Source organism: Pseudophryne corroboree, chromosome 2 (assembly GCF_028390025.1).
Source record: "Pseudophryne corroboree isolate aPseCor3 chromosome 2, aPseCor3.hap2, whole genome shotgun sequence".
Classification (NCBI taxonomy): Eukaryota; Metazoa; Chordata; class Amphibia; order Anura; family Myobatrachidae; genus Pseudophryne; species Pseudophryne corroboree.
In genome coordinates this window covers 233,803,358-233,824,239 of record NC_086445.1, presented here as the reverse complement: position 1 = coordinate 233,824,239, position 20,882 = coordinate 233,803,358, and the positions used below count along the sequence as shown (strand labels likewise).

The 20,882-nt window shown below is 46.8% G+C and overlaps 1 protein-coding gene across 5 annotated transcripts in view; it reads right to left on the bottom strand.

The window, feature by feature from the left end:
* Window positions 1–20,882, bottom strand: part of LOC135011413 (retinol dehydrogenase 7-like) — a 156,988-nt gene that overhangs the window by 21,179 nt on the left and 114,927 nt on the right. For all 5 annotated transcript variants that reach the window (XM_063952461.1, XM_063952459.1, XM_063952458.1 and 2 more), the window contains one exon: window positions 5,895–6,061. In XM_063952461.1, coding sequence (XP_063808531.1) covers window positions 5,895–6,061 — 167 coding nt within the window. The remainder of the gene's footprint in view (window positions 1–5,894; window positions 6,062–20,882) is intronic.

The following is a 20,882-nucleotide window of genomic DNA, read 5'->3' as shown; positions in this document are numbered from 1 at the left end:
TATATATATATACATACATAGACACACCACAGTGAACCCAACCGGGTAGATATATACTGTCTATGTGAACCTAATAGGGTAAATAAATACTGTGTATTTGTAGAGTAAAGAAATAGTGCACAGTAAATTTTTATTATTAAAGAGCTGAGCCCCCAGTGGCAAACGCAGGATTTTCATGGGGGGGTTTCCAGAACTGGGTGGAGCCAAGCACGGGGGCGGGGACTGAGGTGACCCAGTACATGCTGGGTCCGTAAAACTAGTGTGTCTGTGTATATATATATATATATATACATATATATATACATATCTATATATGTACACATATATACCGTATATACACCTATATATATATATATATATATATAAATATATATATATATATAATATACACATAGCATATTAAACATGCATATATATATATCCATTTCAAGCTTCTCGCACTCGCTTACAAAGCCCTCACCCACTCCTCTCCCATCTACATCTCTGACCTTATCTCCCTTTACACTCCCACCCGTCCTCTTCGCTCTGCTAATGCACGCCGATTCTCCTGCCTACTGATTACTTCCTCCCACTCCTACCTCCAAGATTTTTCACGTGCTGCTCCAATTCTCTGGAATTCCCTACCGCTCCCCCTCAGACTCTCCACCTCTCTACAAAACTTCAAACAGGCTCTCAAGACCCACTTCTTCACCAAACCCAGCCAAATCTCATCCTAACCCTCTGTTCTACGTTCTCTATGTACCCCATCTGTGTCACCTTTGTCTATCTATCCCTCCCCTTTAGAATGTAAGCTCTCACGAGCAGGGCCCTCTTCCCTCATGTGCTTATCCTTTGTCTTACTTTAATAATCTTCAACTGCATCAACTCCAGCAGTCTTCTGCCACCTGATACTTATTCCAGTGTCATCTGCTGATGTAACTATGTTTATTTACCCTGTACTTGTCCTATACTGTCATCAACTGTAAGTTGCTGTTTTCCTGTTTGATTATTTATGTACTCTGTAATTGGGCGCTGCGGAACCCTTGTGGCGCCATATAAAGGATAATATATATATATATATATATATATATATATACATATACATACAGTACAAGTATATATACGCATGTATATATATCATGTGTGTGTGTTTATATGTATGTATATACATGTGTATATATGTATGCACAAATTGCACATGGATATATATGTACTATAATTAAAATAAAGTAAACTTTTATGAAGCACTTACAAGTGCCACCAGGAAGAGAGCAGGCTGCAGAGGACGCTAGACAGCCATTAACAATACTCATGCAGCATTTAAAAAAAAAAAAATTTTTTTTTTTTTTTTTTTTGGTGGAGGGGGGTTTCTGGGTACTCGGAAACCCCCCCTGGGTGCGCCACTGGCCCCAGCTCCTGTAATAGAGCAGGTTCCCTGATCTCTATGTATAAAATACCGGGCAGGAAGGAATGTAGCTATATTTCAGCAGTGCATAGACAGACTGAAAACCCCAGAGACAGGCCGAGCTGGGAGCCGCCGGGGAGCCCGCTGAGTAAAGCGGGTTATAAGTCATCACCCCCTCCCCCCCTCATACCTTATACTATGACTAGGGAGCTTTCAGCGGCCCGGGGAGCGGGGGACTGTAGCGCGGCGTCACGTCCTGCAGCAGCGGCACGGGGAGCGGAGAGAGCCCGCCGTACAGAGCGGGAGTTAGCTCCGCCCCCCCGCTTTGGCGCCCAATTCAAATCCGCTGCATCTTCAGCGGAAAGCGCCAAGTCTCCTCCGGCCGCCTGTATGCTGCGGCCGGAGGTGTCAATTGTAATGTAACCCCCGTCCGCCTGTATGCTGCGGCCGGGGAGGGGTGCTTATATAAATGTATCTCCCCGGCCGCCTGTATGCTGCGGCCGGGGAGGGGTGCTTATGTAAATGTATCTCCCCGGCCGCCTGTATGCTGCGGCCGGGGAGCGGTGTATGCTGCGGCCGGGGAGCGGTACTTATGTAACCCCCGGCCGCCTGTATGCTGTAGCATAAGTGTGTATCTTATGCCTTATGCCTGTAGCATAAGTGTGTATCCCCCGGCCGCCTGTATGCTGCGGCCGGGGAGAGGAGAGCCTGAGCCCGCCGAACGGAGCGGGAGTTAGCTCCGCCCCCCTGCTCCGTAATTACAACCGCACTGTTACCCGCAGGGATATGTATTACCCGCGGGGCTGTAATATATATATCACCCGGCTGCCTGCCGGGTAGCTTAGAGCGCTGAGCCCGCTTACAGAGCGGGCTGAAGCTCCGCCCCCCACATAATGGCGCCCAGTTTAAATCAGTAAGTGCGCCCTTCTGAGTACATTAAATCAAGAAAGATCCTACATCAGTCTGGAGGGGGGGGAGATTGTACTCACCGCTTGATGTAGTGTCGTCAGGCGCCGCACTCAGCGGTGTCTGCTCAACTGATCGGCCCCGACACGCGCCGCACGCAGCGGTGTCCGGCCACTTTTGATACTCACCGCTGCCATGCTGCCAGAATCTTCTGCTGGTGGAGCGGCCCGACACGCGCCGCACGCAGCGGTGTCCGCCAACTCAGGAGAGCTCAGTGTCTCCCTCAGCCGGGGACCATCCCGAGCAGCACACAGCTGCGATGGGACCCCGCCGGCAGCTCCCGCGGTGCAGACTGGCAGTGGCAGAGCTGCCAGTCTGTGTGTGTAAGAAAGAAAAATAAAATAATAAAGAAAAAAGAAAAAATTCTTCAGCTAAACCCAAGTGAACCAGCTACCTCGGGCACTAAACTAAGACTGGCTTGGAGGGGAGATAGTAGGGGAGGAGCTAGCCACAGTGTTAGAATTTTAAAGTGCCAGCTCCCAATTACTGCCTACTATTTCCCCATTGTAACTACGCTCCAGTGGCCCCTAGTGGATGAAGGAGAAATATGGGGAAAAAATTGACAGGTGTTCCCCCTTATTTAAACAACCAGCACCGGGCTCTGCGCCTGGTCCTGGTTCCAAAAATACGGGGGACAAAAAGCGTAGGGGTCCCCCGCATTTTTGAAACCAGCACCGGGCTCCACTAGCTGGACAGATAATGCCACAGCCGGGGGTCACTTTTATACAGCGCCCTGCGGCCGTGGCATTAAATACCCAACTAGTCACCCCTGGCCGGGGTACCCTGGAGGAGTGGGAACCCCTTCAATCAAGGGGTCCCCCCCTCCAGCCACCCAAGGGCCAGGGGTGAAGCCCGAGGCTGTCCCCCCATCCAATGGGCTGCGGATGGGGGGCTGATAGCCTTTGTTGTAAGTTATGAATATTGTTTTTAGTAGCAGTACTACAAGTCCCAGCAAGCCTCCCCCGCAAGCTGGTACTTGGAGAACCACAAGTACCAGCATGCGGCGGAAAACCGGGCCCGCTGGTACCTGTAGTACTACTACTAAAAAAATACCCCAATAAAGACATAACACACACACCTCGAAAGTATAACTTTAATGCATACATACACACCACCATATACACATACTTACCTTATGTTCACACGAGGGTCGGTCCTCTTCTCCATGTAGAATCCATGGTGTACCTGTTGAAAAAATTCTACTCACCAAATCCAGTGTAGAAGGCTCCTCGGATAATCCATTTGTAATCCACGTACTTGTAAAAATAAAAAAACGGACACCCGACCACGAACTGAAAGGGGCCCCATGTTTTCACATGGGACCCCTTTCACCGAATGCCAGAAACCCTCTCTGACTTATGTCTAAGAGGGTTTCTTCAGCCAATCAGGGAGCGCCACGTTGTGGCACCCTCCTGATCGGCTGTGTGCTCCTGTACTGTCTGACAGGCGGCACACGGCAGTGTTACAATGTAGCGCCTATGCGCTCCATTATAACCAATGGTGGGAACTTTGTGGTCAGCGGTGAGGTTACTTTCGGTCACCCGCTGACCACAAAGTTCCCACCATTGGTTATAATGGAGCGCATAGGCGCTACATTGGAACACTGCCGTGTGCCGCCTGTCAGACAGTACAGGAGCACACAGCCGATCAGGAGGGTGCCACAATGTGGCGCTCCCTGATTGGCTGAAGAAACCCTCTTAGACATAAGTCAGAGGGGGTTTCTGGCATTCGGGGAAAGGGGTCCCATGTGAAAACATGGGGCCCCTTTCAGTTCGTGGTCGGGTGTCCGTTTTTTTATTTTTACAAGTACGTGGATTACAAATGGATTATCCGAGGAGCCCTCTACACTGGATTTGGTGAGTAGAATTTTTTCAACAGGTACACCATGGATTCTACATGGAGAAGAGGACCGACCCTCGTGTGAACATAAGGTAAGTATGTGTATATGGTGGTGTGTATGTATGCATTAAAGTTATACTTTCAAGGTGTGTGTGTTATGTCTTTATTGGGGTATTTTTTTAGTAGTAGTACTACAGGTACCAGCGGGCCCGGTTTTCCGCCGCATGCTGGTACTTGTGGTTCTCCAAGTACCAGCTTGCAGGGGAGGCTTGCTGGGACTTGTAGTACTGCTACTAAAAACAATATTCATAACTTACAACAAAGGCTATCAGCCCCCCATCCGCAGCCCATTGGATGGGGGGGACAGCCTCGGGCTTCACCCCTGGTCCTTGGGTGGCTGGAGGGGGGGACCCCTTGATTGAAGGGGTTCCCACTCCTCCAGGGTACCCCGGCCAGGGGTGACTAGTTGGGTATTTAATGCCACGGCCGCAGGGCGCTGTATAGAAGTGACCCCCGGCTGTGGCATTATCTGTCCAGCTAGTGGAGCCCGGTGCTGGTTTCAAAAATACGGGGGACCCCTACGCTTTTTGTCCCCCGTATTTTTGGAACCAGGACCAGGCGCAGAGCCCGGTGCTGGTTGTTTAAATATGGGGGAACCCCTGACAATTTTTTCCCCATATTTTTGCAACCAGGACCGGCTCAAAGAGCCCGAGGCTGGTTTGGCTTAGGAGGGGGGACCCCACGCAATTTTTTTTTTAAGTTTAAACATTTTTTTTTTTTAACAAGGTGCACAATGAAGCCCAGCACGGATCTCTCAGATCCGGCCGAGATTCATTGTATTAAAGTCGGCAGTGTTTTACAAGTCACTCACGTAAAACACTGCCTAAAAAAACGAATGACATCGACATCGGAAAACCCGAAAATGCAGAATACGGCAGCTTAGTAAATTAGTCGTAATCAATTCAAAAAGTTGCATATTTCCACTTTCGATGTCATTCGTGATTGAACTTTGACCTCAAACGGGAAAATACGATTCTTAGTAAATTTACCCCACTGTTGCACATGGATGAGAACCTAGAGATACATTATACTTATCCTATATAATAAAAGGCTAATGCTGCTTCTCACCTCTGAGGGGGAATTCAAGTGTTTTGCGAGCCAACAGCCACTAGGTGGCGCCCAATGGAGCAATTCAAGTGTTGCTCTGTTCAGGCACGCACAGCCACCGTCGGTGACATTACTGGCTCAGGAAGGGGGTGTGGTTTTCCTACAATCCAGATCAAATATGGGATGCTATCTATGTTCCTGTATTTATATCTCATCCTTATACTGTGTTGATTGTCTGCAATGCTTTTTCAGCCACCATTTATGTTACTTCAATAAAACAATTACCAATTTTCTGGGTGGCAACTGGGTGAGGACCATGTGAATACACAGAACATATAGGCAGCGAAGGAAAATCTGTGATGTATGTGGGCGTGAGTTGCCTGAGACAGTGTAAATGTCAGTAACTTGCAGCCATCATTTTTAACAGAATTGGCAAATTTCAGCAAAAGGCTACAACATACAGAATGTAATTGTGAGTGTGTGTATACATTGTTTCTTGTGCATTAGCCAGGAGATTTATAATAAATAGTTGTTCAAGTATAATAGTCAAGTTTTTCTATTAAATAAATGATAATAAGATCTACAGTTACCAACTTACATTGATCATAGTAGCGCTGGCCATAGCTGTCCTTCAGTGCTGTAGGGAGATTTTCCCACAGGCGCCTCAAGTTATTTCCATGGCCGTCCATTGAGTTTGCCATCAGAGTTTGAAATGTGCCTGGTTCTATGATGGAGACTTTTACCCCAAAGTCACGCATTTCCCTTCTGTAAGGAGAAATAAGCGATTACTATGAAAGCAGGATGTAAGACTAGGGATACAGACTGAAATTGGTTTCCTTTTCTCCGTTGTACAGATCAGTTCTAATTCTGAGTTGCACATGTATTTGCAAACTGTTCATGCACAAAGCAAACTCACACATCTTCCACAATTCTGAGGATGATTCTCTGGGGTGTCAACTGGACAACAACTAGGCATATGATTGGGAGAAAACTGTCTCATGGGTGTGTTTTGGAGGTGTTGTTGGCATGTAGCCAGAGTCCTACTTTCAGTTGTGCGTGTGCTGAGTGGATACCTATTTCAGACGGATCTCTTTTACCCAGCATAGGGTAGTGATGATGCTGCACTGGTGGACAGACAACAGTGGGGCAGCACGATGTATATGCAGGTAAGCTACATGTATAGTCACATAGCTGCTTTCTGAATGCTGCGATATACAGAACAGCATGTGACTCAGAATTAGGCCCTTAATGTTTTGGGGAAAGTTGTCGTATTGGTGATGTAGAGCTGAACGGTGGCTGCAGGTGGTTGTTTATTTGAAAGGCTTGATACAGTATTAATCTATCAGCTACTTTGTCCTCAGTACTTGCAGTGCTCAAGCTAAATCAACCAGTTCAAAATGTGACCAAATTGGCAAAGCTCCAACACAGTTTCAATTGGCTCCAGGAACGTCAGCCACAAAGAAGAGTTGCACGTGTCCAGGAAACTGCTAAAGTGATGGAGATCTGTCAGGACAGTTTCAGGGAAACTGTGGAATTAAGGTTTCAAAAGATGGATGAAACTCTTGGGTAGGTCTTAGACAGTTTAAAAGAGGAAAAGGACTCCTCAAAGGCAATGTTCCAGAGCATAGATGAGAAGCTAGGGGTAATGATATTATCATTAAGCAAACTTGTCGACACCACCTAGTGCCAGATCACATGAAAAACCGCTACAGCCAAACCTCATCAAATACTTCACTCATTGCAACGCATTTACAAAACATGAATTCCATAATGCAGTGGATGTTGGCGGTGATGAGTCAAGGACAACAGCATGCACCTTTTCCACAGACAACTCAAACTACATGATTGGGACAGGAGGAACAACTTCAGAGAATTAACCCCGGATATGTAATTTATCAGACTGTGCCACCACCTCCGAGTCCAGCACCTCCAGATAGAGATACCACACCAGCTTCTGCACCACTAAACCCGAACGACCCAGATGATGAACATCAGCCTGAAACCCAGTGGCGTAAGTTCGCCCCAGTCGCCCGGAGGCATGATAAAATGTTGGTGCCCCCCCCCCCTATACATATAGGGATAGATATATATACACATACATATACGCCATATGTATATATCTGGTACACAGGGTGAACAGTAGCAGCATACTCAGGAGCCTTTCACAATAGTATAGATACACACACACACACACACATATATTTTGCTTACATACACGCATACCTTTTCCTTGCACACACACATGCCTTTTTCACTGAAAACAAACACACCTCTTTCACTTACACACACACACACACACACACACACACACACCTTTTTCACTAACTCATACGCCTCTTTCACTTACACACATGCTTCTTTCCTTTACACACACGTCTTTTTCACTTACACACATACACACACCTCTTTCACTAACTCACACGCCTCTTTCACTTACACACACACCTCTTTCGCTTACATATACATGCCTTTTTCACTTAAACACACGCCTTTTTCACTTACATGTGCCTTTTTCACTTACACACAATTACACACACACGTCACTTTCACTTACACACAATTACACACACACGCCACCTTCACTTACACACACACACGCCACTTTCACACAATTACACACACACATGTCACTTTCACTTACACACACAATTACACACATGCCTCTTTCACTTACACACACACACACACACACACCACTTTCACTTACACACACGCCACTTTCACTTACACACAATTACACACACACACGTCACTTTCACTTAAACACACACAATTACACAAACACACACATGCCACTTTTACTTACACACAATTACACACACACACACACACACATGCCTCTTTCACTTAAACACACAACTTTCCTTTAAAAAACACAGACACACACCTCACTTAAAAACATTCACACACAAAAAAACCAAAAAAACATTCACACACATAAACACAGTGCTGCCAACATTTATTAAAGATACCCCCAGTAATCACCCCCCCCCACACACACACACACACACACCACTTTCACTTACACACACGCCACTTTCACTTACACACAATTACACACACACACACACACACACACACACACACACCACGTCACTTTCACTTAAACACACACAATTACACAAACACACACATGCCACTTTTACTTACACACAATTACACACACACACACACACACACACACACACACACACACACACATGCCTCTTTCACTTAAACACACAACTTTCCTTTAAAAAACACAGACACACACCTCACTTAGAAACATTCACACACAAAAAAAACAAAAAAACATTCACTCACATAAACACAGTGCTGCCAACATTTATTAAAGATACCCCCAGTAATCACCCCCCCCAGACACACACACACACACACACACACACACACACACACACACAGTGCCAGATTAAGATCCACATAGGCCTGGAGCTGAAATTTATGAAGGGCCTATTAAGTGCCGCCACCGGGCGTGTGGTCGCTGCACAGAAGTTCTCCCTGTGTGTCCAGGGTGGTGTGGTGGCATACTACATCACTGCACTACAGTACCTCCCCATATTACATATCTTCACTATACTACATCTCTGCACTATATCACTCCTACATCTCTGCAAAACATGCCTGAACTATATCACATTGTTACCCCCTCACCCTACATCCCAGCACTATACATACCCAAACTACCACCCAACACTACACCCCTATACTATATCCCTGAACCACCTCCCCATACCACATCTCATCACTATACTACTACGCTACCTCCCCACACTACATCTCTGCACCATATCACTGCACTACCACCCCACACTACATCTCTGCACCATATCACTGCACTACCATCTCACACTACATTGCTACGCTACCGCCCCACGCCTCATCTCTGCACCATATCACTGCACTACCAACCCACACTACATCGCTACGTTACCTCCTCACACTACATCTCCGCACTACAGTAAATCACTGCATTACTTACCCATACTACCTCCGCACTATATCACTGCACTACCACCCCACACTACATCACTACGTTACCACCCCACACTACACCTCAACACTATACTACACTACCTCCCCACACTACATCACTATGCTACCTTCCACACTACATCTCAGCACTATGGGGTCTATTTACTAAGCCTGGGATGGAGATAAAGTCGACGGAGATAACGTCCCAGCCAATCGGCTCCTAACTGCCATTTCACAGGCTGGGTTTCAAAAATTACAGTTAGTAGCTGATAGAGATGAGCGCCGGAAATTTTTCGGGTTTTGTGTTTTGGTTTTGGGTTCGGTTCCGCGGCCGTGTTTTGGGTTCGACCGCGTTTTGGCAAAACCTCACCGAATTTTTTTTGTCGGATTCGGGTGTGTTTTGGATTCGGGTGTTTTTTTCAAAAAACCCTAAAAAACAGCTTAAATCATAGAATTTGGGGGTCATTTTGATCCCAAAGTATTATTAACCTCAAAAACCATAATTTACACTCATTTTCAGTCTATTCTGAATACCTCACACCTCACAATATTATTTTTAGTCCTAAAATTTGCACCGAGGTCGCTGTGTGAGTAAGATAAGCGACCCTAGTGGCCGACACAAACACCGGGCCCATCTAGGAGTGGCACTGCAGTGTCACGCAGGATGGCCCTTCCAAAAAACCCTCCCCAAACAGCACATGACGCAAAGAAAAAAAGAGGCGCAATGAGGTAGCTGACTGTGTGAGTAAGATAAGCGACCCTAGTGGCCGACACAAACACCGGGCCCATCTAGGAGTGGCACTGCAGTGTCACGCAGGATGGCCCTTCCAAAAAACCCTCCCCAAACAGCACATGACGCAAAGAAAAAAAGAGGCGCAATGAGGTAGCTGACTGTGTGAGTAAGATAAGCGACCCTAGTGGCCGACACAAACACCGGGCCCATCTAGGAGTGGCACTGCAGTGTCACGCAGGATGGCCCTTCCAAAAAACCCTCCCCAAACAGCACATGACGCAAAGAAAAATAAAAGAAAAAAGAGGTGCAAGATGGAATTGTCCTTGGGCCCTCCCACCCACCCTTATGTTGTATAAACAGGACATGCACACTTCAACCAACCCTTCATTTCAGTGACAGGGTCTGCCACACGACTGTGACTGATATGACGGGTTGGTTTGGACCCCCCCCAAAAAAGAAGCAATTAATCTCTCCTTGCACAAACTGGCTCTACAGAGGCAAGATGTCACCTCATCATCATCCTCCGATATATCACCGTGTACATCCCCCTCCTCACAGATTATCAATTCGTCCCCACTGGAATCCACCATCTCAGCTCCCTGTGTACTTTGTGGAGGCAATTGCTGCTGGTCAATGTCTCCGCGGAGGAATTGATTATAATTCATTTTAATGAACATCATCTTCTCCACATTTTCTGGATGTAACCTCGTACGCCGATTGCTGACAAGGTGAGCGGCGGCACTAAACACTCTTTCGGAGTACACACTTGTGGGAGGGCAACTTAGGTAGAATAAAGCCAGTTTGTGCAAGGGCCTCCAAATTGCCTCTTTTTCCTGCCAGTATAAGTACGGACTGTGTGACGTGCCTACTTGGATGCGGTCACTCATATAATCCTCCACCATTCTTTCAATGTTGAGAGAATCATATGCAGTGACAGTAGACGACATGTCCGTAATCGTTGTCAGGTCCTTCAGTCCGCACCAGATGTCAGCATCAGCAGTCGCTCCAGACTGCCCTGCATCACCGCCAGCGGGTGGGCTCGGAATTCTGAGCCTTTTCCTCGCACCCCCAGTTGCGGGAGAATGTGAAGGAGGAGATGTTGACAGGTCGCGTTCCGCTTGACTTGACAATTTTCTCACCAGCAGGTCTTTCAACCCCAGCAGACTTGTGTCTGCCGGAAAGAGAGATCCAAGGTAGGCTTTAAATCTAGGATCGAGCACGGTGGCCAAAATGTAGTGCTCTGATTTCAACAGATTGACCACCCGTGAATCCTTGTTAAGCGAATTAAGGGCTCCATCCACAAGTCCCACATGCCTAGCGGAATCGCTCCGTGTTAGCTCCTCCTTCAATGTCTCCAGCTTCTTCTGCAAAAGCCTGATGAGGGGAATGACCTGACTCAGGCTGGCAGTGTCTGAACTGACTTCACGTGTGGCAAGTTCAAAGGGCATCAGAACCTTGCACAACGTTGAAATCATTCTCCACTGCGCTTGAGACAGGTGCATTCCACCTCCTATATCGTGCTCAATTGTATAGGCTTGAATGGCCTTTTGCTGCTCCTCCAACCTCTGAAGCATATAGAGGGTTGAATTCCACCTCGTTACCACTTCTTGCTTCAGATGATGGCAGGGCAGGTTCAGTAGTTTTTGGTGGTGCTCCAGTCTTCTGTACGTGGTGCCTGTACGCCGAAAGTGTCCCGCAATTCTTCTGGCCACCGACAGCATCTCTTGCACGCCCCTGTCGTTTTTTAAAAAATTCTGCACCACCAAATTCAAGGTATGTGCAAAACATGGGACGTGCTGGAATTTGCCCATATTTAATGCACACACAATATTGCTGGCGTTGTCCGATGCCACAAATCCACAGGAGAGTCCAATTGGGGTAAGCCATTCCGCGATGATCTTCCTCAGTTGCCGTAAGAGGTTTTCAGCTGTGTGCGTATTCTGGAAAGCGGTGATACAAAGCGTAGCCTGCCTAGGAAAGAGTTGGCGTTTGCGAGATGCTGCTACTGGTGCCGCCGCTGCTGTTCTTGCGGCGGGAGTCCATACATCTACCCAGTGGGCTGTCACAGTCATATAGTCCTGACCCTGCCCTGCTCCACTTGTCCACATGTCCGTGGTTAAGTGGACATTGGGTACAACTGCATTTTTTAGGACACTGGTGAGTCTTTTTCTGACGTCCGTGTACATTCTCGGTATCGCCTGCCTAGAGAAGTGGAACCTAGATGGTATTTGGTAACGGGGGCACACTGCCTCAATAAATTGTCTAGTTCCCTGTGAACTAACGGCGGATACCGGACGCACGTCTAACACCAACATAGTTGTCAAGGCCTCAGTTATCCGCTTTGCAGCAGGATGACTGCTGTGATATTTCATCTTCCTCGCAAAGGACTGTTGAACAGTCAATTGCTTACTGGAAGTAGTACAAGTGGGCTTACGACTTCCCCTCTGGGATGACCATCGACTCCCAGCAGCAACAACAGCAGCGCCAGCAGCAGTAGGCGTTACACGCAAGGATGCATCGGAGGAATCCCAGGCAGGAGAGGACTCGTCAGAATTGCCAGTGACATGGCCTGCAGGACTATTGGCATTCCTGGGGAAGGAGGAAATTGACACTGAGGGAGTTGGTGGGGTGGTTTGCGTGAGCTTGGTTACAAGAGGAAGGGATTTACTGGTCAGTGGACTGCTTCCGCTGTCGCCCAAAGTTTTTGAACTTGTCACTGACTTATTATGAATGCGCTGCAGGTGACGTATAAGGGAGGATGTTCCGAGGTGGTTAACGTCCTTACCCCTACTTATTACAGCTTGACAAAGGCAACACACGGCTTGACACCTGTTGTCCGCATTTCTGTTGAAATACTTCCACACCGAAGAGCTGATTTTTTTGGTATTTTCACCAGGCATGTCAGTGGCCATATTCCTCCCACGGACAACAGGTGTCTCCCCGGGTGCCTGACTTAAACAAACCACCTCACCATCAGAATCCTCCTGGTCAATTTCCTCCCCAGCGCCAGCAACACCCATATCCTCCTCATCCTGGTGTACTTCAACACTGACATCTTCAATCTGACTATCAGGAACTGGACTGCGGGTGCTCCTTCCAGCACTTGCAGGGGGCGTGCAAATGGTGGAAGGCGCATGCTCTTCACGTCCAGTGTTGGGAAGGTCAGGCATCGCAACCAACACAATTGGACTCTCCTTGTGGATTTGGGATTTCGAAGAACGCACAGTTCTTTGCGGTGCTTTTGCCAGCTTGAGTCTTTTCAGTTTTCTAGCGAGAGGCTGAGTGCTTCCATCCTCATGTGAAGCTGAACCACTAGCCATGAACATAGGCCAGGGCCTCAGCCGTTCCTTGCCACTCCGTGTGGTAAATGGCATATTGGCAAGTTTACGCTTCTCCTCCGACAATTTTATTTTAGGTTTTGGAGTCCTTTTTTTACTGATATTTGGTGTTTTGGATTTGACATGCTCTGTACTATGACATTGGGCATCGGCCTTGGCAGACGACGTTGCTGGCATTTCATCGTCTCGGCCATGACTAGTGGCAGCAGCTTCAGCACGAGGTGGAAGTGGATCTTGATCTTTCCCTAATTTTGGAACCTCAACATTTTTGTTCTCCATATTTTAATAGGCACAACTAAAAGGCACCTCAGGTAAACAATGGAGATGGATGGATACTAGTATACAATTATGGATGGACTGCCGAGTGCCGACACAGAGGTAGCTACAGCCGTGGACTATTGTACTGTACTGTGTCTGCTGCTAATATAGACTGGATGATAATGAGATGTAGTATGTATGTATAAAGAAGAAAGAAAAAAAAACCACGGGTAGGTGGTATACAATTATGGATGGACTGCCGAGTGCCGACACAGAGGTAGCTACAGCCGTGGACTATTGTACTGTACTGTGTCTGCTGCTAATATAGACTGGATGATAATGAGATGTAGTATGTATGTATAAAGAAGAAAGAAAAAAAAACCACGGGTAGGTGGTATACAATTATGGATGGACTGCCGAGTGCCGACACAGAGGTAGCTACAGCCGTGGACTACCGTACTGTGTCTGCTGCTAATATAGACTGGTTGATAATGAGATGTAGTATGTATAAAGAAGAAAGAAAAAAAAAACCACGGGTAGGTGGTATACAATTATGGACGGACTGCCGAGTGCCGACACAGAGGTAGCTACAGCCGTGGACTACCGTACTGTACTGTGTCTGCTGCTAATATAGACTGGATGATAATGAGATGTAGTATGTATAAAGAAGAAAGAAAAAAAAACCACGGGTAGGTGGTATACAATTATGGATGGACTGCCGAGTGCCGACACAGAGGTAGCTACAGCCGTGGACTACCGTACTGTACTGTGTCTGCTGCTAATATAGACTGGATGATAATGAGATGCAGTATGTATAAAGAAGAAAGAAAAAAAAACCACGGGTAGGTGGTATACAATTATGGACGGACTGCCGAGTGCCGACACAGAGGTAGCTACAGCCGTGGACTACCGTACTGTACTGTGTCTGCTGCTAATATAGACTGGATGATAATGAGATGTAGTATGTATAAAGAAGAAAGAAAGAAAAACCACGGGTAGGTGGTATACAATTATGGATGGACTGCCGAGTGCCGACACAGAGGTAGCTACAGCCGTGGACTACCGTACTGTGTCTGCTGCTAATATAGACTGGTTGATAATGAGATGTAGTATGTATAAAGAAGAAAGAAAAAAAAAAACCACGGGTAGGTGGTATACAATTATGGACGGACTGCCGAGTGCCGACACAGAGGTAGCTACAGCCGTGGACTACCGTACTGTACTGTGTCTGCTGCTAATATAGACTGGATGATAATGAGATGTAGTATGTATAAAGAAGAAAGAAAAAAAAAACCCACGGGTAGGTGGTATACAATTATGGACGGACTGCCGAGTGCCGACACAGAGGTAGCTACAGCCGTGGACTACCGTACTGTGTCTGCTGCTAATATAGACTGGTTGATAATGAGATGTAGTATGTATAAAGAAAAAAGAAAAAAAAAACCACGGGTAGGTGGTATACAATTATGGACGGACTGCCGAGTGCCGACACAGAGGTAGCTACAGCCGTGGACTACCGTACTGTACTGTGTCTGCTGCTAATATAGACTGGATGATAATGAGATGTAGTATGTATAAAGAAGAAAGAAAAAAAAAACCACGGGTAGGTGGTATACAATTATGGATGGACTGCCGAGTGCCGACACAGAGGTAGCTACAGCCGTGAACTACCGTACTGTGTCTGCTGCGACTGGATGATAAATAATGATATAAAATATATATATATATCACTACTGCAGCCGGACAGGTATATATTATATAATGACGGACCTGCTGGACACTGTCTGTCAGCAGAATGAGTTTTTTATTTTATAGAATAAAAAAACACCACACAAGTCACACGACGTGTGTTTAACTTTTACAGGCAGACATTCACAATACAATATAGTATACTATATACTGGTGGTCAGGTCACTGGTCAGTCACACTGGCAGTGGCACTCCTGCAGAAAAAAAGTGTGCACTGTTTAATTTTTTAATATGTACTCCTGGCTCCTGCTATAACCTAACTGCTCCCCAGTCTCCCCCACAATTAAGCTGTGTGAGCACAGTCAGATATTATACATAGATGATGCAGCAGCACACTGGGCTGAGCACAGATATGGTATGTGACTGAGTCACTGTGTATCGTTTTTTCAGGCAGAGAACGGATTATATTAAATAATATAAAACTGCACTGGTGGTCACTGGTCAGTCACTAGTATAACTAACTAATACTATCAGCAAAATTCTGCACTCTCTGTCTGAGTACTCCTCCTAAGCTCCAGTAAATGAAGTGTCACTGTCTCACTCTGTCACTAGTATAACTAACTAATACTATCAGCAAAATTCTGCACTCTCTGTCTGAGTACTCCTCCTAAGCTCCAGTAAATGAAGTGTCACTGTCTCACTCTCACTCTCCTATCTATTTCTCACTCTCACTCTCCTATCTATTTCTTCTCTAAACGGAGAGGACGCCAGCCACGTCCTCTCACTATCAATCTCAATGCACGTGTAAAATGGCGGCGACGCGCGGCTCCTTATATAGAATCCGAGTCTCGCGATAGAATCCGAGCCTCGCGAGAATCCGACAGCGTCATGATGACGTTCGGGCGCGCTCGGGTTAACCGAGCAAGGCGGGAAGATCCGAGTCGCTCGGATCCGTGTAAAAAAAGCTGAAGTTCGGGCGGGTTCGGATTCCGAGGAACCGAACCCGCTCATCTCTAGTAGCTGATTGGCTGGTGCTTTACCACCATCCAAGGCTTAGTAAATAGACCTCTATATCTCAGCACTAACTCTCCACACTACATCACTAGACTCTCTCCCTCACACTGTATAATATCACTACTTCACCACAATACATCACTATACACAACACTCCACTACCTCCCCACAAAATTTTTATTTTTATCTTTTGCTCTGGTCTTTGCGTGCAGAGCAGCTCTGGAGGAGAAGTTTACAGTGATGCAGTCCAGGTAGCATAAGGGGTAAGAAGGGGTGGGAGGGACTACTTTGGATGTCTGCTTACTCACCACAGTGCATCAGCCAACCCTAACCTCCCCTCCCCGCAGCCTAATCCTCACTTCCCCTCCCCGCAGCCTAACCCTAACCTCCCCTCCACGCAGCCTAATGTCCCCTCCCCGCAACCTAACCCTAACCTCCCCTCCCTGCAACTTAACCCTAACCTCCCCAAGTGCTTAACCCTAACCTCCTTCCCTGCAGCCTAACCCTAACCTCCCCTTCCAGCAGCCTAACCCTCCCCTCCTCCCCCAGTGCCTAACCCTAACCTCTCCTCCTACAGCCTAACTGGCCCAGTCCAGCATCAGGTAGAGGAAGAAGATCACCACGCAGAAAGTGCTGCCAAGCACCGTGATCTGCCGGCTCAGCTTTATGATCCTTGTCAGCACAAGCACAGCTCTGCTGACACCGCAGCCTGGGTCACACCGACAAGATCTCCCTGAACGTGCACATAGTAACACCTGATACAAATTGTAAAGCGGTGCAGTGTGCGATGGTGAGCAGAGAAGGGAGGCCGTAGGTCTCAGGCGGCTTTTGGATGAGATCGCTGCTATTGGTGACAGACACCGAGAAATGTTACTGGCTGCACAGCATATGCTGCAGCACCTGCACATTTTTAAAATCAGGGTCACAAAATGACTGTAGTGCATATTTTGTGATTACTGAATCTCTCACATCACATGCTTGTCTTCCTTTCTAATCTCTTACAGAGAGTATTTATCTTTATTTACTTCTTTTCTAACATACCTTAATCTCATACTTTACTGTCTGTCTGTACATTACTCTTCTTTACCTGTACTCATGTCTTACCTACATTCCTTCTTTATTCTCCTTCCCTTGCTACTTCTTTCTCCCACCTTTTCCTGCCTCAGTATTGCATGTGACAAGACAGCAGCAGTGCTGGCCCCGCCCCTTTCACAATGTCATGCAGTGGGCGGGGTTTGCAGTACGAGGAGGAAGTGCTGCATAGCCCAGCCACTGAGAGAACGGAGAATCAGCACGGGCTGCAGCATCAGTGGTACAGGCTGTGCTGCGTGCTGTTACCAAACGCTGCCTGGTCGGAGCTAAGCTCCGATCGCGGCAGCAACCCACTGAAGAGGTGAGTGCAGGCCACTGTGGGGACAAAGCAATAGTCAGGTGCGGCGATGGATTGTCGGGTGGGAGGCAATGGAGAAGTGCCCCCTGCAGGTCAGGAGCCCGGCGGCAGCCGACTCCATTGCCTCCCACAGTTCCGCCCCTGCTGAAACCACCAAGTGAATAGAATACAAATTTGACTGTTAAACTATGGGGGTAATTCAGAGTTGATCACAGCAGTAAATTTGTTAGCAGTTGGGCAAAACCATGTGCACTGCAGGGGGGGCAGATATAACAATTGCAGAGAGTGTTAGATTTGGGTGGGGTGTGTTCAAACTGAAATCTAAATTGCAGTGTTAAAATAAAGCAGCCAGTATATACCCTGCACAGAAACAAAATAACCCACCCAAATCTAACTCTCTGCACATATTATATCTGCCCCACCTGCAGTGCAAATGGTTTTGCCCATTAGAGAAAGACTTTGCTTTTGCGATCAGGTCAGAGTTAGGCCCTATATTTGCTCTTTTCCTTCTATCTTTCCTTTCTGGAAATTCCACCATATATCCGTAAGGAATTGAGATTTACAAAGCTACTAAAGGATATGGTGACCTTTGTTTAAATTATATTGAACTACTGTATTAGGGCTGCATGAGTGGTTTCCCAAACTTTGTATTTGCATCCTTTTGTTGAAGGGATGAGGGAACCTTCTTGGGATTCTTACTTGTTATAGCTCAGGGGTGGCCAACCTGTCAGAGGCAAAGAGCCAGAAAAGATCTGTAGTCAAGGGCAAGAGCCAGCGGCGCGCGCTCAAAAATGGGGGCGTGGCCTAGTTTTCACAAAGCCACATCCCATTTTGTGCGCACACCTTTCGTTATGACGTTTGTAGGAGTATGACCTTCTGTCATAACTCTGTTTTTAGTCATGTTGTAGAGTGCCACATACATATAATGCCCCAGTACAGTGGCACATACATATAAAAATGAAAAAAATGGGTGCCTCCACACTCCCAGAAACATATGTCCCCACAGTGCCACATACACATATGTCCCCACAGTGCCAGATACATATATGCCCCACAGTGCCAGATACATATATGCCTCACAGTGCCAGTTACACATTTCCCCCCAGTGCCAGATATGCCCCCAGTGCCAGATATATATGTCCCCACAGTGCGAGCTATGCCCCTAGTGCCAGATATATATGTCTCCAAAGTGCCAGCTATGCCCCCAATGCAGTGTCCCCACAGTGCCAGATATGCCCCCCAGTGCCAGATATACATGTCCCCACACTGTGCGAGCTCTGCCCCCAGTGCCAGATATACATGCCCCCCCAGTGCCAGATATACATTTCCCCCCAGTGCCAGCTATGCCCCCAGTGCCAGATATACTTGTCCCCACAGTGCCAGCTATGCCCCTAGTGCCAGATATATATGTCCCCACAGTGCCAGCTATGCCCACAATGCCAGTGTCCCCACAGTGCCAGATATGTCCCCCAAGTGCCAGATATATATGTCCCCACAGTGCCAGCAATGCCCCCAGTGCCAGTGTCCCCACAGTGCCAGATATGCCCCCCAGTGCCAGATATATACATGTCTCTCTAGTGCCAGCAATGCCCCCAGTGCCAGCTATACATGACGACGACCCCCCCTTTCCCCCCTTCCCCCGTGCTGCTCATCGTGTGGCTGCTGTCTGTGAGGGGAGGAGAGCGCAGCGTGCGCCTCTTATACCCCTCACTCTCTGGCGGCTGTGTCTCTCTTCTAGGCGCCGGTCCATGAGCCAATCAAAGCTCGCGGTCCGGCAGCCTTAGCTGCCGGTCCGCGAGCTCTGATTGGCTCACGAACCGGCGCCGGGGAGTGAGGGGCAGGAGAGGCGCACGCTGCGCTCTCCTCCCCTCACAGACAGCTGCAGCATGGGAGTAGGGGAGGCCAGGGCAGCGGTGGCCAGGAGACGGCTGACCTGCATGCAGCGGATGAAAGAGCCACATGCGGCTCGAGAGCCGCGGGCTGGCCACCCCTGTTATAGCTGCTTTATTTGCGCACTGAACACTCTACAAACTGTTTCTGCAACAATGTATTGTATATAAAAAAAACACTTAAACCATTTGGTTGTAGTTTGCATGTATAAGATATATATATATATATATATATATATATATATATATATATAGTTACCGATGTCTTTACCAGAAAGAACAAGGCGGCACTCCCAAATTTCAAATCAAGCAGGTGTATTAGAAAATCATCATGGTGTCACCTGCTTGATTTGAAATTTGGGAGTGCCGCCTTGTTCTTTCTGGTAAAGACATTAGTAACTATTAATATTTGGGAAGGCACCCCAGCATTATACAGCATTTATCCTGAGTGCCAAGCTACAGTGCATTATATATATATATATATATATATATATATATATATATAAATTAAGTTGTATTTATCAAAGCTGGGAGAGATAAAATTGTGAGATATAAAGTACTACCTAATCAGCTTCTACCTTGCATTTTACATTCTGTGTTTGAAAAATGACAGAGTCTGATTGGTTGGTACTGTATCTCTCACAATTTTATCTCTCCCCAAGCTTTGATAAATACAGTACCTCCCGTAATATTAGTGACCTCAAATCTAACTCTCTCTGCGCATGTTATATTTGCCCCCCCTGTAGTGCACATAGGGCCTAATTCAGACCTGATCGTAGCAGCAAATTTGTTAGCAGATGGGCAAAATCATTTGCACAGCAGGTGGGGCAGATATAACATGTGCAGAGAGAGTTAGATTTGGGTGGGGTGTGTTCAAACTGAAATCTAAATTGCAGTGTAAAAATAAAGCAGCCAGTATTTACCCTGCACAGAAACAAAATAACCAACCCAAATCTAACTCTTTCTGCAAATTTTTATATCTGCCCCACCTGCAGTGCACATGGTTTTGCCCAACTGCTTACAAATTTGCTGCAGCAATCAACTCTGAATTACCCCCCATGTTAGGTCGATCTAATGATCCACACTCTTTAGGTTTTATTACGTCTTTCTTTGTTTTGACTTAAATTATAATCTTTAAATAACTGTACATGTGTAATATATTTGCAAAAGTGGCTCATAATTTCCAAATTTAGAAATCTAGTCATTTCCCACTACACTGTCACACTCTTCCTTAGTAAAAGGACAATACGGTCATGTGGCTCCTAAATTATTTTAAAGTTATCCTTTGACAAATAGTATTTTAC